The following is a 21377-nucleotide window of genomic DNA, read 5'->3' on the forward strand; positions in this document are numbered from 1 at the left end:
AAAATCGCCAAAAGACGCGGTGATGTAGAGTTAGGTCACCTGTTTTCAGAAAACGAAAACAAAACTGCCAGTATTATTATGACAAATCTGTGCTGTGGCCGCATTTGGAATACAGTGTATTCCAGTTCTGGTTGTCTCACCTAAAAAAGGATGCAATAGAGTTGAAAAAGAGCAACCGAAGCGATGGTTAGAGGAAGGGACTCATGGACATCTCATAACACAGGGACTCATGGACATCCAGTGAATGTTGGAAGATTCGGGACAGATAAAAGAAAGGCCTTCTTCAGGCAGAACTTGCTCTCTTGGGAGACAAGAGAGCCCTCCAGATGTTTTGGGACTACAACTCCCATCATCCCTAGCTAACAGGACCAGTGGTCAGGGATGATGGGAGTTGTAGTCCCAAAACATCTGGAGGGCCGAGTTTGCCTATCCCTGACCTAGATGGCTAGACAAATTTGTGGAAGAGAAGGATTATCAGCGCCACTTGCCATGGCGGCCACAATTGGAGGTAGGAATGCTTCTGAATGCCAGCTGCTGGAAGCCACAGGAGGGGAGAGGCCTTTTGGGCCTCAGGTCTTGCTTGTGGGCAACTGGTCAGCCACTGTGAGAACGGGATGCTGGACTGGACGGGCCATTGGCCTGATGCAGCAAGGTTTTTCTTCCATTTCCCCCACCCCCAAAAATGCAAAATGATCACAAGAGGAGGTGGGACCCACGCCCTTGGTGTAACCCCAAGAGGATATGCTATGCTACATTTGGGTAAGGTGTTATTAAGGTGTTCTCCACCCTGCCATAACCTGCTGCGCTCTGCACCCTCTCCTTTGGGCTCCACATTGTGATCGCGGAACATGACAGCACGCGTTCCCATTGTCGTTTTAGTTTAACGTCGTTCCTGAGGGCATGCCTTGAATCTGTTCACTCTTGTCTTGCGACCGGAGGATATGGAAGCAATTTGTAAGAACGCTCATGCCGGCACTGCCCTAACTGAAGCTCACGCGCTGGCTTCAGCAGGCAACATCTGCAAGCCATGATGTCAGCCCTGGCTCCTGACAGCAGCAAGGGGGCTTATCGCTTAAGATGAGGATGTGGCAGAAATCCCCCACGGTGCCTCTGACGCTGGAGGCCGATGCTCTTGTCTTTTCCAGCTGGGCGGGTCACGGCCTGGGGCTTTCATGCTTGCGAGATGAGAAGACGAGAGCTGCAAGGAAGTAGCTAACCTCCAGGCTTCCAGCCAGGGAGCCGAAACCCTTTCCTCTTTGCTTGCCCTTTGCCGATCGAGAGAGCATCTCTCGCACACATGTGGCCTTTTTTCGCCTGCTTCCTTGGCTGCAAAGAAAGCTGGAAAGTCTATCAGCAGCACCTTGTCAAGAGCAGGAGGGACGGCCTCTTCTATTGCGGAAGGAGCCCTTCCAAGCTTTGAAAGCAAAACCGTCTCACTTCCCTTTTTGGCCCTGGGGGGTTTCCATCCCCTGCCCAGTTCTTTCGATTATTTTTGAAACCTATCTCTTGCTTCCACACCTTGATACCAATAATCCTTCCTGCCCTATTCTTGTGCTACAGAACAGGGGTGCCAACTTGAATAAAATATTGGGGGGGGGGTAGGTAAGCCCCACCTTGCATAACTGATCACAAGATACAGCATGTACACACCCTTTGAATGGGCAATACCCATCAATTTTGGGAGGCCCCAGCAACTTCAAATATTTTATTTGGGGGCCCCGAAGGGACCTTGGCCCCTAGGACTTGGCTCCTATGCTACAGAAGGTAGTCATGTCCAGCCACTGAGAGCCCCATTTTCCAGCTTTTCCACAGGTACAAGGGATTCTCAGAATGGCAGGTTTACTAACCTGAGCTGCTCCACAAAGCATACACCCAGGTTTGGATTTTAAAGTGTGAATGTGACATGCAGGGGTTAGCAATCGCAGGTGTCCTCCGTGGCTTGGCGTGCTTTTTCCCAGCTTGTCTGGTTCACCAAACAATGGCTGTTCCTGGACAGGGATAGCCTGACTGCTGTAGTCAGGGTCAGATCTATTATGAAACTAATAAGCTTAAGATTTGGGGCTCCTAATCCCCAGACTTTAGTCCACATTGCTTTAATTTTTTTTTGCATCTAGTAGACCAAATTTGAATCGCACATCTCAATTTGATTAATTTTCCTCTGTATCTATTTTAACAATCCCAAAGTTTGAGAGTTGGTTGGCTCAGGGATATTATTTTTCTACTCACAATAATTAGCCGATAGAGGAAGTTAAGATAGGAGGTGCTGTAGAATTTCATCTGGATTGCATTTTAAAATGAACTGGTCTAATTTTTTACTTCCCAGACTAATATGTGGATTGGAATGCAGTTATCCTGCAGACAGAGCATTTCTCAGAATTTTGCAAAAATGCGTAAATGATTGTGCGTTATGGGGGGGGGACACATGCAAAAATGTATATACTTGGAGGAAAGGCGTACCACTTAAATGCAGACTTTATGTGTTTTAAAAGCAATGGCAGAAAACACAAGAGAATGGGCATTTGAGTCAACGTGTGTGAGAACGACACAGACCCAAAATAGACTGATCCTCCCATCCCTAGTTATGACTCTTATTGGCAAAACATTTCCCTTCTATGGATGCAGAGCTTTGGTATGGACAGTTGGACCTACCATTGATCCCCGTGCCTGTGATCAGCTTCAGAGACCCTGCTGTCTTGCTTGTTGCTATTATTAGTTAGTATAGACTTGGCAGCTGCAAGGCCTGCTCAGTGGTGTCTCCACAGCTGTGGAACTCCCTTCCCAATGGACTCCCTCTTTTCACCTTCTCTAGACATGCATTGAAGGTCTCTGTGTTCCACAAGGCTTTCTGTGTGCAAGGCTTCCTGACTGTATGCTGATTCAGTTTTTAGGTTCTTCTGCTGAAATGCTTGCTGACATACCTTTTCGTTCTTTGCTGTTGTTTTTATTTCATGGAATTGTGGAGTTGGAAGCAACTCAAAGGGTCGCCTAGTCCAACCCCCCGTGATGCAGAAATCACAACTATTTCTTCTGTTGTAAACCACCTTGGAAAGATTGTATCTCAAATAAAAGAGATAAATTGTGGTTGCCTTGAAAGTGCATGTTCTGGGCCAAACTCAATCCAAGCAAAGTTGCTCTTTTGTAACCACCTTGGCTGCAGCAGCCAACAACCCTGGGTACCTTTCTTGCCATGAGATTAAAGAGACCCTTTTGTCTTTGGCAGGATTTGTGTGGTGCTACCACCTGTGACACCTTGGGCATGGCAGATGTCGGCACCATGTGTGACCCCAAACGTAGCTGCTCTGTCATTGAGGATGATGGCCTCCCCTCTGCTTTTACTACAGCTCATGAGCTAGGTAAGTAGTAGCTTTGGCAAAGTATGAGATTTGGTCTGAAAATGCATTCGACATCATTTACTTATTGTCATTTCTTATATGATATAATTATACTGTTGACCCCACACTCTTCTGCCAAAAGGGTTCCTAGAGCAGCTTGCAGTTCAATAGTAACAAGCAAACAAGATAACTCATAACCTCAGGTTTTCTATCTAAAAGACACAACGCACATGGAAAAAGGGAGGAGGGCAGAGGAAGAAGAAAGCAAACTCAGGTGCCAGGAAGGGGGCACGTGTGTAAACATGCTCAGAGCAGAATATTGCTATCAATCCAGCGCCACAGAAAAGCGTCCTTTTGCTGCCTGAGCTATTGCATCTGTCTGGTTTTGCCGGCTCTCCTTCAAATGTTCGCCAAACCGTTCTTGGCTCGAAGCCTCCATTCATCATCCTGTGGCTTAGGAAGTGGCCACTTAAACCAAAGCCACAGCAAAGAGGCAGAGCCCCTGTCTGTGGTTTCCACCTGGGAAGCAGATTTAGACCAGGGGGAAGTGGAGACACAGGATTGGACCCATTTATGTATGTGTATATATATATATATATATATATATATATATATATATGTGTGTGTGTGTGTGTGTGTGTGTGTGTGGTGTGTGTGCGCGCGCATGTGTGCATGCGTATGCATGGAGAGAGAGAGAGAGAGAGAGAGAGAGAGAGTCAGAGTCAGTCTTAATCCATAATTTGGAGATGAGCCTGATTTTAAAAACAAAAAACTATGACTACTTTGCTCAGGAAGTTTAGACAACAGCAAAGCTTCCAGAATAGCTTTCTTGGGAAACTCCACGTGTGTGTGTGTGTGTGTGTGAGAGAGAGAGAGAGAGAGAGAGAGAGAGAGAGAGAAAGAAAGCAAGTGAGACTGCAGCCTTGTTCCCTGTGTGTGTGTCAGAGAGAGAGAGAAACGCCAAGTTTATTCCCAAAGGGGCAGGGAGGTTTGAGTTAAACTGTTGGGAAAGCAGCTGTTGGGAAGACAAGGGAGCCCAAGCCACAAATTCGCCTGCTCTGGCTTGGTCACTACCTCGTTTCCCAGGCTTTAGAAATCCTGAAATAACATGTCATGGCCAGGACGCATTCGACACACACCTAGATCCGGAGAAGTGGAATGCCAGATTGTCAACAGGATTCGTAGCCAAATTGCTAGACTCTTATTTGGATAACAGGAAAAGGCTCTGCTTTTTTTCGTTACTTTTTTTAAATTAGTGCCACAACAAATTCAGCATCCGCAATTTTTATTTGAACAGCCGGAAATGGAACTGCCAGGAATCAGATTTCCCTGGTGGGAATGGGCTGGTTCACACATGTTCAGCTGTGCAAATGAGCAGCCGCTGGTTCAGGTTGCCTCCCGGCCGTGGGTTGTATCTAAGTTTATAAAATTATCTATGGTTTAGAGCAGGGATTTGGATGTGGGCCCTCTAGGCTTCTCCACCTGGTCTTGGGACTGTCTCTGAGCCACACCTAGAGAAGGGCAATTGGCTCGATCCAGCAGGCTATTCTTGTGTTCTTAACAGCACCTGGCTGGTGATAACACCTCTTTGTTGCCTCGATGGAGGATGGAGAGACATGTCTGAGGATCAGGAGTGGCTGGCATGATACCGTGACGCCATGACGGCGCCAGCCTCCCTAAAGCAGCAGCGCTATTACCAGGATGGGGTGGGGCAGGGTGGCAGTCAGGATGGAGTGGCACACTTCGTTGCCTGGATCTCACCACCCTGCCCTGTTCTGGTAAGTGGAAGTTATGCTCCTGCTGGAAGTCTGGATGCATGAAGCCACATTGCCTGACTGTTTGCTCTATAGAAAACTCGGTCTCTTGTGCATACTGGAGCATACTGTACAAAGGGGGAAAGCCACATCTATTGCCCTGCCCACTTTTGTCTCTGGACACCATGGGCATAAGAAGAGCCTGGGATGGATCAGGCCAATGACCCATCTATAATAGCATCCTGTTTCTCACAGTGGCCAACCAGATAGCATAAAGGGAAACCCACAAGCAGGACCTGAGCACAAGAGAACTCTCCTCTCCTGTGGTTTCCAGCAGCAAGTACACAGACGCATTGCTTTCTCCAACTGTAGAGGCAGGACACAGCCATAGTGGCTAGTAATCATCAATAGCCCTCTCCTCCTCCATTAATTTGTCCAATTCTCTCTTAAAATCTACCCAGGTTGGTGGTCATCCAAGGGCATGTGGTCCTTGGAAGTTTCCCCATGAGGGGTTGTGACCCTCAGGCTGAAAAAGGGTTCCCTATCTCTAGTGTGGAGGACTGAGAGGCAGTTTTCCTCCCTCTCTCAGAATGCTAGTACTGGGAGTCACCTAATAAAGCTGAACAGCGGGAGATGCAGAAGCAGGCAAAAGGAAGTTCATCTTCCCACTACAGTGCATAACTCATTTGTGGAATCTGCTGCCCACAAGGTTGACGGTGGTGATGCCCAGTTGCCTGGGTGGCTTAAAAGAGGGATTAGGGAGGAAAATCATGGAGGGAAAGCTTGCCAATGGCTGCTTGCCATGATGGCAGTATGCAATCCTCCAAGATCGGGGGCACAGAATATCAGTTGATGGGGAGCAACAGCAGGCAGTGACATAGTGAGGGGGCACAAGAGCGGTTGCCCCAGGCACAAAATTCTTAGGAGTGCACAATTTCAACAGCCGGTGCTGCCTCAATACAGCTGTGCACTTCAAGAGCTCTGTTGAAAACCAGTGAACCAGCAAGTGACCTCCCCAGACAACAGAATTACTCTTCTTTTCTTAGCTCTGTGGCTTCAGTCTCCTGGGTGATGCACAGTTGAATGCACATGCGTGCTCTGTTTTGTTCCCTGCTACCCACCCCTGCCATGCCCCTGGCACTGGCAACCCATGTTATGCCACTGACAGCAGGAAGGGGCTATTGCCTTCAGGCCCTGCTCATGGTGTTCCCAAAGCCATCAATTCACCTACTGCAGAAAACCGGATGCTGGTCCAGTAAGGCACAGGAATCTGCCTTATACCGAGTCAGACTATTGGTCCATCTAGCTTAGTATTGCAAGCAGCTCTTCAGGCAGGGGAGTCTCTCCCACCTTTACCTGGAGGTGCCATTGAGGACCAAACCTGGAACCTTCAGCATGCCCAGCAGACGCTCTGCCACTGAGTTCTGGTCCTTCCCCATGAACATATTTGTATGTTTAACACAGATGCCCAGGGATGCAGGTGCCTGCAGGATGAATCAAATCTTCACATTGCAAGTTTGCTGCCTGGTTTTAATGTTAAGGTTTTGGCAAGTGTCAGATTTAGAGGGGTTTGTGGGTTTGGTTTTTTAAAACAAAACAAAACACGTAGCCCTGATTTTAACAGCTTTCCCAATCATAGGAGGCATCTGCTTTCAGACGTCCAGGGGAAATGGGCAGTTGTGGCAGGACCTTCCTCTCCGGGTAGCTGGGGAGTTGGAAGGAGGAAATCATTTCTTGTCTCCCCCTCTCCTCTCCTCCCTCGGATTCTCAGGTTTCCTCCTCCTGCCTTCTGCAAGGGCGAGTGTCCACACACAAAGCAGATGGTGTGAACCTTGGCCAGGATGTGGCTGGCTTGGAGGCTCGACCCTGGCAGGGTTACACGCATCTGGTGTAGCTTTCCCCCTGCCTTTGGGGGGCAATCTGATTAGAATGCGAGAAGCGAGAAACAACGCAGAGCCAGGAAGCGGATCCAACGGAGCAAAGGCTTTACTTGCAGGCTTTTGCAGCGAGCCGGGAGTCCCAGGAGCGACCGAGATGCCTCTTTTATGCATTATGCAGGGAGGGTGACGGAAGAAGCGAAGACACCACTTGTGACCCACCAGGCCAAGCCACAGTCTACCAGCTGTGTGTTCGGGGGCCTGCCAAGCCATTGGCGCTGCTCTTCAGACTGTTTTCTGCTAGCCCACGCATCCAGGACAAAGAGGAGAGGTTTATCAAGCCCCTCGTGGGCCGCAGTACACTGTTGATGAGCTGTGTTTGACCAGACATTGTGCAGGCATCCGTCACAAGATGCAAGTCAAAAGGGGTTGTGCAATGAGCATCCTGGACAGGCTTAGGGAAATCTGATCTGGGGTGTGTGATGGGAAGCTTCAAGGAACGTCAATGAACACCTGAAGCTGCCTTGTTCTGAACGTTATATTAGTCTAGTATTGTTTACCATGATGGGCAGTGGCTTTCTGGCATCTCTCGTGTCTAAGGATCATAGCTCAATGGTACAGCATCAGCCTTGCATGCAGAAGGTGCCAGGTGCAATTTCCAGTAGGGTTGGGAGAGACCCCTGCATGAAATTTTAAGGATGTGTAATATGTGGCTAGGGACATGGGTGGCGCTGTGGGTTAAACCACAGAGCCTAGGACTTGCCGATCAGAAGGTCGGCGGTTCGAATCCCCGCGACAGGGTGAGCTCCCATTGCTCGGTCCCTGCTCCTGCCAACTAGCAGTTCGAAAGCACGTCAAAGTGCAAGTAGATAAATAGGTACCGCTCTGGCGGGAAGGTAAACAGCGTTTCCGTGCGCTGCTCTGGTTCGCCAGAAGCGGTTTAGTCATGCTGGCCACATGACCCGGAAGCTGTACGCCGGCTCCCTTGGCCAATAAAGTGAGATGAGCGCTGCAACCCCAGAGTTGGCCACGACTGGACCTAATGGTCAGGGGTCCCTTTACCTTTAATATGTGGCTGTCAGGGCACAATGAGAGTGGCTCTCAGAGTCCTCTCTAGCAGACTTACAGGAAAACTCCTATCATGTTTCACTCCTATCATGTGCCTATCTAGCAAACATGCATTGTTGGTTTGACTGCAGTGTAAATATCCCACAGTGTAGGCTAGTGTGGTTTAATTGTGCTCAACCTTCGCAGACCCAGGACCCCCCTTTTGCCCGTGCATGTGTTTGGGGACCCACTTCTTAATTCCTTACCGTCTATCTTTATGCTTATAGGGCTGCTGTTGTGACCCACCTTTGGTCAGGCTGGAGAGAAATTGGAGTTGGTTCCAAGCAAAAGATGACCCTACCTGATCTGCATTGTCCCAAACCATACACAAACCGAAACAGAGCCATCCTTTGACATTCGCACTTCTCTGAATCTTGCAATGCAACTTGCCAGGAAAGCAATACATTCAAAATGCACATATTGCTGTAGAGTGTCCATATACATGCATACATTAGTGAAAAGCATTATATGAGGAGAAACTGATGAAGCATCTATCCTCCCTGTTTCTTTTCCTAAAGGCTTTTTGCTGCCATGACAGCCATATCTTCTTTGCAAATAATGCCCCTGGAAGAGGCTGTGTCAATGACTTGGTCTCCTTCCACTCCTGGGTTTAGGGTGGCAGTGGCCCTGGAATGTGCTGGGTGCCTCTCCAATGTCTGCTATCATCAATCTGAAGTGCAAACCCACAACGAATTTCTGTATGGAGTTTGGTGACTGACTAGGGATGCGGGAGTAAATTGATACAGTTTGCATTTGAAGCCAAATCTATTCAATTCACACGCTCTGAAACAATATGAAAATTGAAACACAGACATCCTTCAAAATATGCACTTGTCTGGATTTTATGATGCAGTTCCCCAACCAAACAGTGTTTACAAAAATGCATATATTACAAGGAAGTGTGCTTAAATAGGAATATATTTGTGAAAATAGCATACAAAAATGCAGGCAAAATGTGTTCAAAATTGCATACAAAAATATGTTTGAGGCCAGAGAAACATTGCCTGGCTGTGAGGCGTGAAGGCCACTCCCTGCAAGGCCCTTTCCTCCTGACCTAGGGGGCTGGGCCCACACTCACCAGCCCCATTGAAGAGGCTCCTCATGAGGTTGGAGGAACATCACCTGGCTAATGTTTTATTGATTGATTGATTTTAACATGCTGTTCCCCACTTTGACATTTTAAACAAACAAACAAACAAACAAACAAATGTTTATTAGGAGACATTTGCACTAAAATGTAATAATATTTTTTTAAGTTTTAAAAAATGCAACTTGCCGTAGAAGCATGGGAATTTAAGAATGGAAACATGAGAAACGGAGAGAACTGAAATTGCCAGATGCTTCCATCCCTATGGCTGACCAAATAATTTAGATTCCACACTCAGCCCCCCATGAAATCACTGGAGAGGTGATTGGTTGGACACCTTGGTTCACTGTGAACTTTGTTCCCCAAAGGCTGCTGGAGATACTCTCCATGGTTTTCAAATGACAACTGTTTCTCCTTCTAGGACACGTGTTCAACATGCCCCATGACAACGTGAAGGTCTGTGAGGAGGTCTTTGGAAGGCTGAGGACCAACCACATGATGTCGCCCACTCTTATCCAGATTGACCGCATCAGCCCTTGGTCGGCTTGCAGCGCTGCCATCATCACCGACTTCCTGGACAGCGGATATGGTGAGCAGGGGATAGGGAGTAGGTAGGTGAAAAGGGGCGAGCAAAGGAGGCATTTGGGTGCCAGGCCTGGGTGCCACCCTGTGTATTGCTTTGTTGTCAAAGCTAGCCAGAATTAGGAGGTACCTTACTTTGAAATTTGCTGGGCGTCCATAGCAGCGAATGCTAAATAGTTTCAGTCACAAACAAGGAGGCAAAGGGGAGCTTATAGGAGCGTTCTTCCAGGCCTGAAGGATAGCAGTGGAATGGCATGTCTGGAAGACCAAGGAGATTGGTTAGGCCAAAGCTTCTGCTCCGCAGTTCCCATTCTTCTCCCTGGCAATGACGAAGGCTGGAGCTTATGAAGAGAAAACCTATGGAGGCTACTGAGTGCAGCATTTGTATTCTTCCACCACCAGTGAACTGAGTCCTCCTTGCCTCTTGGTTGTCATCCAGTCATGGCATTTGATATGAGCGCAAGTCTCTCCCTGCCTCCAGACCAACGTTTGGCCAGAAGCTGCCAAGAAGATTGACATATAAGGCACCACCTTTCTAAAGAGCTGCAGCTGAATTTTGCCCAAAGTGTAGTTTTAAGGTGGATATTGGAGGTTCATCCTCAGGTAAAGCCCCCAATGGATTTTGGTGGTGGAGCACCCAACCATTTCAGTAAGACAAACAAAATTTCCCAGAGGGGTTCTGCAGATCTCTACAGACTTTGGCCCACAGAAAATATGAATGTGTATTGTTGGTCAAACTGTACACTTTGTGTGCCATCCTTTGTTCCTTGCTAGCACTGCTGGGAATCTAAGAGCTGGTGAAGGAAGCCTTTATTTATTGCACAAAGTTGCTGGGACCTGGGATTAGAATTGCCAAAGGATTTTGCCTAAAGTGAATCTGAAGGTTCTTGCTTGAGAAAAAACATCTGAGACATTGCCGGTCAATCAAAACCTTTTATCAAGGCTAGGGGAACTTCTCCATTGAGTTCTGTACATCACTACCACGTTATTGTACGGTCAAAATGGTGGTGTGGCTCTGCTTTTAATGAGTGTGAGGCATGAGGCCTCAGCAAATGATGGACCTAGAGAGCAAGGGATGTCAGAGAGGCTTCACTCCAACTGCCTCCAAGGTTGGAGTCATCAAGCCCTGACCCAGATGACTTGGCCTGCTCCTCTGGTTTTGTTAAACAGTTTATACCGGGAGGGCTGCAAGTCTTTAAAAATGTAAAACCTGAATGCTGCTTGAAACAGCTGTGTTACCAGAATTGTGTTACGACAGCTCAGCTGAAGTTCTGTTTCACTGGTTTTTGAAGCCTTCCTAAATTAATTTAATTCGTGAGATTTTTACATCCCCTTCCAATACAGATGTCCATAGCAGTATACTATATAATACTGCAAGTCAGAAACACCAGACCAACTAATAATCTATTTATTTATTTTTTAAAATGTTATAAAAGTAAAATGGACAAGTAAGCAATCAGCAGATGGGGGAAAGCCTTTTAGCAGACCCAGTTGGTTGAAAGCGCTGCAGTAAAGGAAGGTCTTACCTGCTCCTGGAAGGAAGGCTTTACCGGGCTTTGGTGCATGTGAGTGGGAATGGGGAGCTGGTTCCCCTGACTCTTTTCCTGCCAGCTCCGATTCATGTTTGCAGGTGTAAGATGCTATAGTCCTTCGAGGTCTGTACCACCTCCATTTTGTAGATGATGATTCAAAACATGAGACTTTGTTGCATCAGAGAGACATACAATCCCAAAACTTCTTCTTGATGATGCGAGGTTTGCCATTTAAAAAAACAAAAACAAATCAGGGCCCCCTTTTTTTTTAAGAAACAGACTCATCCCAAGATGGAACTGGCCATCTCTGGATTGAGCAATCTATTTATTTGAGCTAGTATTGCAATTTAGGGCAGAGTTCCCTCGAATGAGACTGCAAGTTCCATATGGACTGTCACCTTTAAAATGCACTTAATTTATTTCCTTTGTAGCTCATCTTTACTGGGATTCAAGGAGAGGTTCCTAGAGTTCTTAGGTGGTTCCTCATGTGGGAACCCCCGCCTTAGTTTCATGTGACTTGAGACCACATCCTGGAACGACACCCACAGAGCAGAGCTGGGGAACCTCCAGATGCAATTCCCACCACTCTTGGCCACTGGCCAGGCTGGCTGGGGTTGATGGGAGCTGGAGTCCAAAAGATCTGAAGGGCCACAGATTAGCCACTCTTGCCATATTTGGATACAAAGCCTTTGACTTACATTCACTGGTCTTGAATGTCTCACTGGCTTCTTTTCATAGAATTGCAGAGTTGGAAGGGACCCTCTGCTTATCAACCTCCAAGGAAGGAAAGTCCACAACCTTCTGAGGGAGTCCATTCTGCTGCTGAACAGCTCTTACTGTCAGAAAGGTCTTCCTGATGTTTAGCCAGAATCTCCTTTCTTGTAACTTGAATACATTGCTTCAGGTCCTAGCCTCCAGAGCAGGAGAAAACAAGCTTGCTTCATCCTCCACATGACGGCCTTTGAGATATCGGAATATGGCTATACATATCTCTTCTCACCCATGCTAAACATATCCAGTTTCCAGACCCTTGACCATCTTGGTCACCCTCCTCTGCACAGCTTCCAGCTTGTCAACATCCTTCTTAAACTGTGGCGCCAGAACAGGACATAGTATTTCAGGTGTTCAGGTATTCTGACCAAGGTAGTATAGAGCAATGCCCTTGATCATCATCATCAACATTGTCATTATTTGTTGAATTTATATACCGCAGGTCTCATAATCATGTTGAAAGTGATCTGATTTTCTGTACAGTCCCTCTGGGAGCCGTTCTGTACGACATCTGCGACATACATCCAATGGAGCTGTGTGCAGGCGTTAGCAGAGTTCGGCAGAAAGCCAGACTTTTTAGGAACGTGGTAACTTATTTTCTTGGGGAAGCTGTCAAAATCTATGAAGTCTCTCTTTTGCTGACTCCCTCCCCGTTCCCCTCCTCTCCCTCCCTCTTCCAGGCGACTGCCTCTTGGATGAACCCACCAAGCCCATCCCACTGCCTGAAGACCTCCCTGGTTCCAACTACAACCTCAACCAGCAGTGTGAGCTGGCCTTTGGCACGGGCTCCAAGCCCTGCCCATACATGCAGTATTGCACCAAGCTGTGGTGCACAGGGAAGGCACGGGGACACATCATGTGCCAGACTCGCCATTTCCCTTGGGCGGATGGCACCAGCTGTGGAGAAGGGAGGTTCTGCCTGAAGGGTGTCTGTGTCGAGAGGCATAACATCAGTAAGTACCGGGTGAGTACCTGTTGGCTCCGTACTGAGGATGTGGTTTGGGGAGGGCTGATATCTGTGGAGGTCTAGACCTGGGTAGGCAAACTAAGGCCCGGGGGCCAGATCCGCCCAATCGCCTTCTAAATCCGGCCTGCGGACAGTCTGGGAATCAGCGTGTTTTTACATGAGTAGAATGTGTCCTTATTATTTAAAATGCATCTCTGGGTTATTTGTGGGGCCTGCCTGGTGTTTTTACATGAGTAGAATGTGTGACTTTATTTAAAATGCATCTCTAGGTTATTTCCGGGGCATAGGAATTCGTTCATTTTTTTCCTTCAGAATATAGTCCGGCCCCCCACAAGGTCTGAGGGACAGTGGACCGGTCCCCTGCTGAAAAAGTTTGCTGACCCCTGGTCTAGACTTCTGTGTTACAAAGCTCTAAATCATGTAAACGAAACAGATGTGTGAAACACATTTTAACCTCTTCCATTGACTAAACCGAGGGCTTTAGAGAATTTGAATCTTTGACAGGCTTCTGAGATTTCACTGGCCATCACTGACACGCTTCCTCTTTTACAGGCGTAACAGCTAGAAACTTGCTTTAAACAAACAAACAAACAAACAAAAACAAACAAACCCTAAAAGCTGAGCTTCTCAAAACGCTGAATTCTCCACCCAGTATTAACTGCATGCTTGCACAGAATCAAGGAGTTCACAAGTTCTGCATGAAGGGGTTCCCCAGAGGTAGTGATGCTAGAAACCTATCCCTTTTCTTTCCACTGATTTTTATTTATTTATTTTTTGCCATTGTATGTTTGGGATGCTTAGCAGCGAGAGCAGATTGCAATTTGTGCAGTGCTGATCTCAATCCTTGCTCCACGTTGCATGTGCCTGATTTTTGTTGGAGGGGCACACAATTAAGGTTGAAGTGGATTGGTCGATGGATCAATTGATCACATTTGCATTGGAATAAAAGCAGCTTCCGAGCAGAAAGCAGTGTTGCATGCTTGTGCCTCAGCAGGCAGGCATCAGAAGAGGCATTGCCTCTTGTGTGAGGAAGAAGGGGTGCTACTGGAGAGGATGCTTGCCATCTGCAGACTTTTACAGTGGTACGTTGGTTTAAGAACAGCTTAGTTTATGAACAACTTGGATTAAGAACACTGCAACCCCGGAAGTAGGTATTTTGGTTTGTGAACTTTGCCTTGGAAGCAGAACATGTTCTGCTTCCTGTTGAGTGTGTTCCATTTGTAAATTGAGTCCCCTGCTGCTATGGGAAAGCATGCCTTGGTTTAAGAACGCTTTGGTTTAAGTACGGACTTCCGGAATGGATTAAGTTCATAAACCAAGGTACCACTGTACAATGATTGCATCAGCACCATCATCCAGAGTACCAGAGTACTATTTTAGCCCATCACAAGGGTTTAATTACATATTGATTTAATTACATAATGAATTTTCATAATTGCATGTCATCAGGGCTTTTTCACTCAGTTCCGGGACCTGTCAGGTGTTCATGATGAGTTCTGGCACCGCTTTTTCAAGAAAAATAGCACTGCATGTCATGTCATCTACAAGTGTGGCCATATCTGGACCAGGGATGGGGAACCTGTGGCTCTCCAGGCGTTGCTAGACTACAACTCCCATCATGCCCTGGTCATTGGTTGTGCTGGCTGTGTCTGTTGGGAGTTGGAGTCTGACATCTGAAGGGGGCCACAGGTTACCCATCAATGCAATGCAAGATTGAATTGTTGGGCACTGCATGAGCAACTGACTTGATTAATTGCTTGCTGGCTTGCTTTCTTGTCCTTTGCTTGCAGAGCAGGAGATAATATTATTGAAGCTACTGACTACATAGAAGGGTGTTTTGCACATGCTCAAAAGATAGCCTTTTCTTGCTTAACATGGCTTGAGCAAACCATGGCATACAAAGTTCATGTTGTTGTTGTTTTTATCAAGGCTAGTGAAAAATTCTAAGTAGAAATGTGACGAATATAATTAAGCTGTGGTATTGGCTGTGGGTTTCACGTCTGCCTCTCTGCGGTGTGCCTTGGCAGGTGGATGGCAACTGGGGGAAATGGGCACCCTATGGCCAGTGCTCTCGGACCTGTGGCGGAGGAGTCCAGCTGGCAAAGCGGGAATGCAACAACCCGCCCCCTGCCAACGAAGGGAAGTACTGCGAAGGAGTGAGAGTGAAGTACCGCTCCTGCAGTCTGGACCCCTGCTCTGATTCAGGTGAGCTTTGCAAAGGGGTGGGCCTGGCTGAGAGCCAGCGAATGGTCTGAGACCACCTGAGGCTGCAGCTTGGGTGGAGCCAGTGAATGGTTTCGGAGCATCTTCTTGCCACCTGCACCAGCTTCTGCTGCCACCACCACCAAATGATTGACAATGCCTGTCACTGGACAGCAATGCGTGGACTGAACATTTGCGACTGTTGCTTTATGCATATTTTCATTTTGCAGTTGTTTTAATTACTTATTTAATTTTGTTGTACATTGCCCTGTGCTATATTTGAAGAAGAGTGATTCAGTAATAATAATAATAATTAATAAATATCTGAGGCTGAAGCACCGATGAATCTAAGCAGATGTTGAGACAGGCAAATCCTGGATGAGAGACTTCTGGGGGGAAATAAATCACAAGAGCAGGATATAGTAAAAGCAAACATATAGTATATGATTTCTCATATTAAAAATATATGGGAAATGAAACTCAGTGCTATTTTTTCCAAATAAATTTTTATTAGTTTTCCAATATTCCCCCAACAGTAGCCGAATTATAACAATGTCAAAACTCAGTACAGTGGTACCTCGGGTTGAGTACTTAATTCGTTCCGGAGGTCCGCTCTTAACCTGAAACTGTTCTTAACCTGAAGCACCACTTTAGCTAATGGGGCCTCCTCCTGCTGCCGCGCCCCGGAGCACGATTTCTGTTCTCATCCTGAAGCAAAGTTCTTAACCTGAAGCACTATTTCTGGGTTAGCGGAGTCTGTAACCTGAAGCGTATGTAACCCGAGGCACCACTGTACTTTGTTGGTCCCCTGCAGTCATTCCAAACTGTATCTTAAATACCAGACTCTGACCATTGGGCCACGCTCTCTGGGGCTGATGGGAGCTGGAATCCAACTTCACCTGGAGGGCAAGAGGTTCTTGTATCCCTGCTCTGCCTATGTAAACTCATTTATACGACATGCTTCTTTTATGAGACTTTGGCCCTCCTTCAAGTGTAACCTGCATCATATAATGCATGCAGCAAAGTGACCTGCCTTCTTCAAAACAATGGTCACTTGGAGGAGACCCTAAATCAGGGGCAGGGAAGGTGACGGAGCATGTGCTTTGCATGCAGAAGGACCCAGGTTCAACCCCTGGAGACTCCAGGCTGGGCTGGAAACACTTTTGTCTGAACCCTGGAGAGCCGTGTAGGCAATACTAAACCCAATAGACCAGAGGTCTGCAACCTTTAAGACAAAAAGAGCCACTTGGACCCGTTTCCGAAGGAAAAAACAACTGGGAGCCGCAAAACCATTGCGACATTTAAAACAAATATATCTCCGGAGCTGCGATCTGACAGCGGGTGGGAAGTTGACGTTGGAATGGTGCGTGACTAACGCATGCATCGCCCCCATGCGATGTCGCAGCCAGTACAGTGCCCTCCACAGTGGGGAGTGTCGGGGTGCACAATGCGCCTCCTCCCCTCGCTGATATCCACCCTGGAGCCGCGGCAAAGGTGTAAAAGAGCCACATGTGGCTCCGGAGCCGCGGGTTGCAGACCCCTGCAATAGACCAACAGTCTGAGTTAATATAAGGCAAGCTTCCTATGTTCCTTTGGACAACTCCAGCTCCCATCAGCCCAAGCAAGCAATAGCAATAGCCAGAGATGATGAGTATTGTAGTTCAACCACATCTGGAGGGCCACAGGCCTCAAAGATTTTTCTCAACCACTGCCTACTATCGTGAGCATGTGTGAAATAGACATGGCAGGTCAAACACTGGGGATGGCTCTGACACTCAGCGGAGAGTCGCTACATGATGGCATAACCTGATAACTTGTTTGCATGTGTGAATCAGCCCCAAAGGGTTGTTTCTTTTTCTTTTTTAAACTGCATGAAATTGTTTTCACACAGTCCCCGGGAAGAGCTTTCGGGAAGAACAGTGTGAGGCTTTCAATGGCTACAACCACAGCACAAACCGGCTCACGGCCACAGTCTCTTGGGTCCCCAAGTATTCCGGAGTGTCTCCTCGCGACAAGTGTAAGCTGATCTGCAGAGCGAATGGAACCGGGTACTTCTACGTCTTGGCTCCTAAGGTGAGTTGGGATCCCAAACCGTGGTCTGTTTGGTAAATTGGGAGAGGAAGGCCGATGTGGGGGCAATGGCTGTTTGCAGAAGGGGAATTATATGCAGTGCAAAATTTAATCAGCGATAATGTGTTTCTGCAAACTTTCAACTAAGAACCAATGAGAATTAATAACTGGAAAGAACTGTCATCAGAGAAAGAACATATGAAGTTGTTTTAATTAAATGTTACTTGAAATAGAAATAAATTTCCCCCCGTTGAGCTAAATGGAGATGCTCTGGAATCACCTGAATGATGTGGATCGTAATCTGGATTAGCGTGAATCATGCACTGTGGTCTAAACCACAGAGCCTAGGGCTTGCCGATCAGAAGGTCAGCGGTTTGAATCCCCACGACGGGGTGAGCTCCCGTTGTTCGGTCCCAGCTCCTGCCCACTAGCAGTTCGAAAGCATGTCAAAGTGCAAGTAGATAAATAGGTACTGCTCCGGCGGGGAGGTAAACGGCATTTCCGTGCGCTGCTCTGGTTCACCAGAAGCGGCTTAGTCATGCTGGCCACATGACCCGGAAGCTGTCTGCAGTCAAACGCCAGCTCCCTCGGCCTATAGAGCGAGATGAGCGCACAACCCCAGAGTCGTTTCCGACTGGACCTAATAGTCAGGGGTACCTTTACCTTTACCTTACCTACAACCTAGCGATGCTTCACTTGCCCTTAACCCCACACATTTGGTACAGCTGGAGTGGAATGCAAACACAACATAAAGGGTGTGTCCCAAACCATTCCATCTTCATGGGTGGAAGATCGGCATTCTGCATTCCAGTACATGTGTGCATTGTGTTCTGCTATTGTTCAGGACTAGTTCTGGTCATGGTGCCATTCTTTCAAGGGGAGTATGATAGCATACCTGCCTTCCAACCAGATGTCTGTGGGAAACCCACATGTAGGACCCAGAGTACAAGAGCTCTCTCCCCTCCTGTGATTTCCAGCAACTGGTCTTCAGAAGCATTGGTGCCCTCAACCAGGAAGTAAAGCATGGCTAGTACTAGGTAGTACCTAGGTTGGTGGCCACTACTGCCTCCTGTTTAACTAGGTGTTGCCCCAATAAGCACATACTTTTATCTGCTCAGGTGGTGGATGGCACGCCATGTTCTCCAGATTCCACCTCGCTGTGCGTCCAGGGCAAATGTATCAAGGCTGGATGCGATGGGAGACTGGGCTCCAAAAAGAAGTATGACAAATGTGGCGTGTGTGGCGGAGACAACAAGACCTGCAAGAAGGTCTCTGGCTTGTTCACCAAACCCATGTGAGTGAGCTTCTTTTTTAAAAAACCTCTGCCTGCTTCCATGGAGAGGAATGCAGACACAGCTAAGTGCGGCAGCACCCAGTTTGCGTCCAGAAAGCCTGAGGTCAGATCTCTGACGTGCAATGTAGAAAACCACCTTATGTCACGTCTCACCATAGGTCCATCTAGCTCAGGGATGTCAACACTGACTGGCAGCACCCATCCAAGCCCTACCCAGAGATGCCAGAGACTGAATCTGAGACCTTCTGCATGCAAAGCAGATGCTCTGTCCCTGAGCTGTGGGAAAGTGTTGGGAAAGAGCCCTGCTTGAGATCCTGGGGGGCTTTCTGTAGACATTACAGAGCTACACCCAACAAATGTCTGATCCAGTCCATAGGAGGCTAGATTGGAATAATGGAGAATAAGCATCAACATTTAGAGTGGGGTGGTGGTGGTGGGGAGATGCTGTTGGACTCCAATTCCCACCAGCTGCATCCAGTCAGGGATGGTGGGAGTTGCAAAGCCACATTGGCTACCATTGCTGCCCAGCTCAAGACATCTTCTGTATGTTTATTTTAAGCTTTCTTAGAGAGGGTGCAATTTATGTTGCAGAATGACTATCGGCATCTAGTTTAGAATGGAAATGCTGGTTTCAAGGCCAGTTTCAGCTGATGCCCTCTTATGGGGCTCTTGGAGGGCAGGCAGTGGCCCTCTGATTAGCACTGGAAGGTGAGCCTCCATTTAAATTTCCCACAATGCCCTAGAATGACAGTCATACTATACATTTAATGTGCTATGATACTACTTTAAACAGTCATGGCTTCCCTCAGGGAATTCTGGGAGGTGTGGTTTGCTAGGCATTTTTATGAAACCCCTATTTCCCTCCCAGAGTTGCAGTTCCCAGAGTTCCCTGCAAAGAGGGAATGATTGTTAAACCACTCTGGGAATGGCAGATCTGTGACGGGGTCTCCGAACAACTCTCAGCACCATTAACTAAGGACAGTTCTCAGGAAACTTTGGGTGGGAAGGAGTCATGACTGTTTAAAGTAGTATCATAGTGCTTTAAATGTGTGATGTCAGCCTCCTGACACCAAAGGCTCACAGCAGGCCTGGGGTGGTGGTGGTGCTAGGATGTAGTCTTCCCATCAACTGCTTGAGGATGCGGTTGCTAATTCTTGGCCCAACTGGCTCATAAACTTCCATCCTGAGGTATTCTGAGACTGAGTTCTGCACTCTATGCAAGCCCTATGATGTGCAAACTTGCTAACTTGTATCACATCTAATCCCCCCCTTCTCATCCAGGCATGGCTACAACTTTGTGGTGCTCATCCCAGCTGGAGCTTCCAGCATTGACATCCGGCAGCGGGGCTACAAGGGCTTGGTCAGTGATGACAACTACCTGGCTGTGAAAAACGGGCACGGCAAATACCTCTTGAATGGGCATTTCATCGTCTCAGCAGTAGAGAGGGACCTGATGGTCAAGGGGAGCGTGTTGCGCTACAGTGGAACCGGGACAGCTGTGGAGAGCCTCCAAGCCTTTATGCCCATCCAGGAACCATTGACGGTGGAAGTGTTGTCCGTGGGGAAGATGACCCCGCCTCGCGTCCGATACTCTTTCTACTTGCCCAAAGAAAGCAGGGAGGACAAGTCCTCATACCGCAAAGATGGGAAGCGCCCGCCGGTCCTCACCAACAGCATCCTCACCCTCTCCAACCGCCTCGATCCCGGCAGACCGGATTACAAACGCCCCTCTTACAAGTGGGCCACCACCAGCTGGGAAGACTGCTCGGTCACCTGTGGCAATGGGCTGCAGAAGCGCATGGTGCAGTGTCGCGATGCCCTTGGCCAGGTGGCCTCTGCGTGTGATGCCACTCAGCGGCCCACTGACATCAGGATATGTGGGGACCCCTGCCCGGTGTGGGAGGCCTCCTCCTGGTCGCCGTGCTCGAAAACATGTGGCCGGGGTTTCAAGCGACGCATGCTGAAGTGCATGGGCAGGGGGGCCGTCCTGCTGCCCCGCGACCGCTGCAACCTCAGGAAGAAGCCCCAGGAGCTGGACTTTTGCACCCTGAGGCCGTGCTGACCGGGCTGGACCCTCGTATTGACCAAGGCCTAATGAGCATAATTCTGGCTCTTGACGATCAAGTGGCTGAAAGTGTAAAAAAAAGAAACAAAAATAGCCTCCGGGGGGAGGGAAGGAGGGAAAAGGGAGTTGATTGAGTGGAGTGGGATCTGTTACATAGTGCATTTGGACGAACTAAAGGATTCTGAATGGGCCGAAAGAGAGAGAGAATGAGAGCAAGCAAGGGAGAGTGCCAATGAAAAGGGGCTGAGTAGGAGGGTTTGACGATCTGGGCGCTCTGTGGTGAAGCAGGAATAAACAACTACCTCGAAGCTGCCAAACCACCCAATCTCTGCCTCGCATGGCACAACCTGCAGTCATGAAGTAGAAAGGCAAAAGATTGAGAGAAATTGCCGTCCAAGATGGACCAGAGACAATGGTGGCCGTTCCTTAGAGTCATGGCCCCAGCCTATTCTGAAATACCAAGGGGTCATCTCCTATTGGGGACCCATCACCCCAACACCCTCCCATTGTAAAGGACCATAAGGGATTACCATTGCACCCACAGCAAAATGCAAGGCTTTCCAACTGGTACAGTAAGGTACCTCCAAGGCCGAACATGCGTTGTGGGTCTCTAGAAATTCCCACCCCCTTGTTGCTTTCCGGCTTCTGTGCAGGGCTGACGATGGATGGGTTGCTTTACTTCTGTTCATGTTTACGGGCCAAACGTGTAGGTTTAAATGGTGCTTGACCTCTTTTTC

The 21377-nt window shown here is 48.0% G+C and overlaps 1 protein-coding gene across 1 annotated transcript in view; it reads left to right on the forward strand.

Moving 5' to 3' along the window:
- Positions 1-20957, forward strand: part of ADAMTS15 (ADAM metallopeptidase with thrombospondin type 1 motif 15) — a 40055-nt gene extending 19098 nt beyond the window's left edge. The window contains exons 2-8 of the mRNA XM_082201384.1: positions 3221-3353; positions 9579-9746; positions 12723-13006; positions 15037-15214; positions 17103-17284; positions 18400-18575; positions 19857-20957. Coding sequence (XP_082057510.1) covers positions 3221-3353; positions 9579-9746; positions 12723-13006; positions 15037-15214; positions 17103-17284; positions 18400-18575; positions 19857-20637 — 1902 coding nt within the window. The 3' untranslated portion in view covers positions 20638-20957. The remainder of the gene's footprint in view (positions 1-3220; positions 3354-9578; positions 9747-12722; positions 13007-15036; positions 15215-17102; positions 17285-18399; positions 18576-19856) is intronic.
- Positions 20958-21377: the final 420 nt, after the last annotated feature.

Source organism: Podarcis vaucheri, assembly GCF_965113315.1.
Source record: "Podarcis vaucheri genome assembly, chromosome: 15".
NCBI lineage: Eukaryota > Metazoa > Chordata > Lepidosauria > Squamata > Lacertidae > Podarcis > Podarcis vaucheri.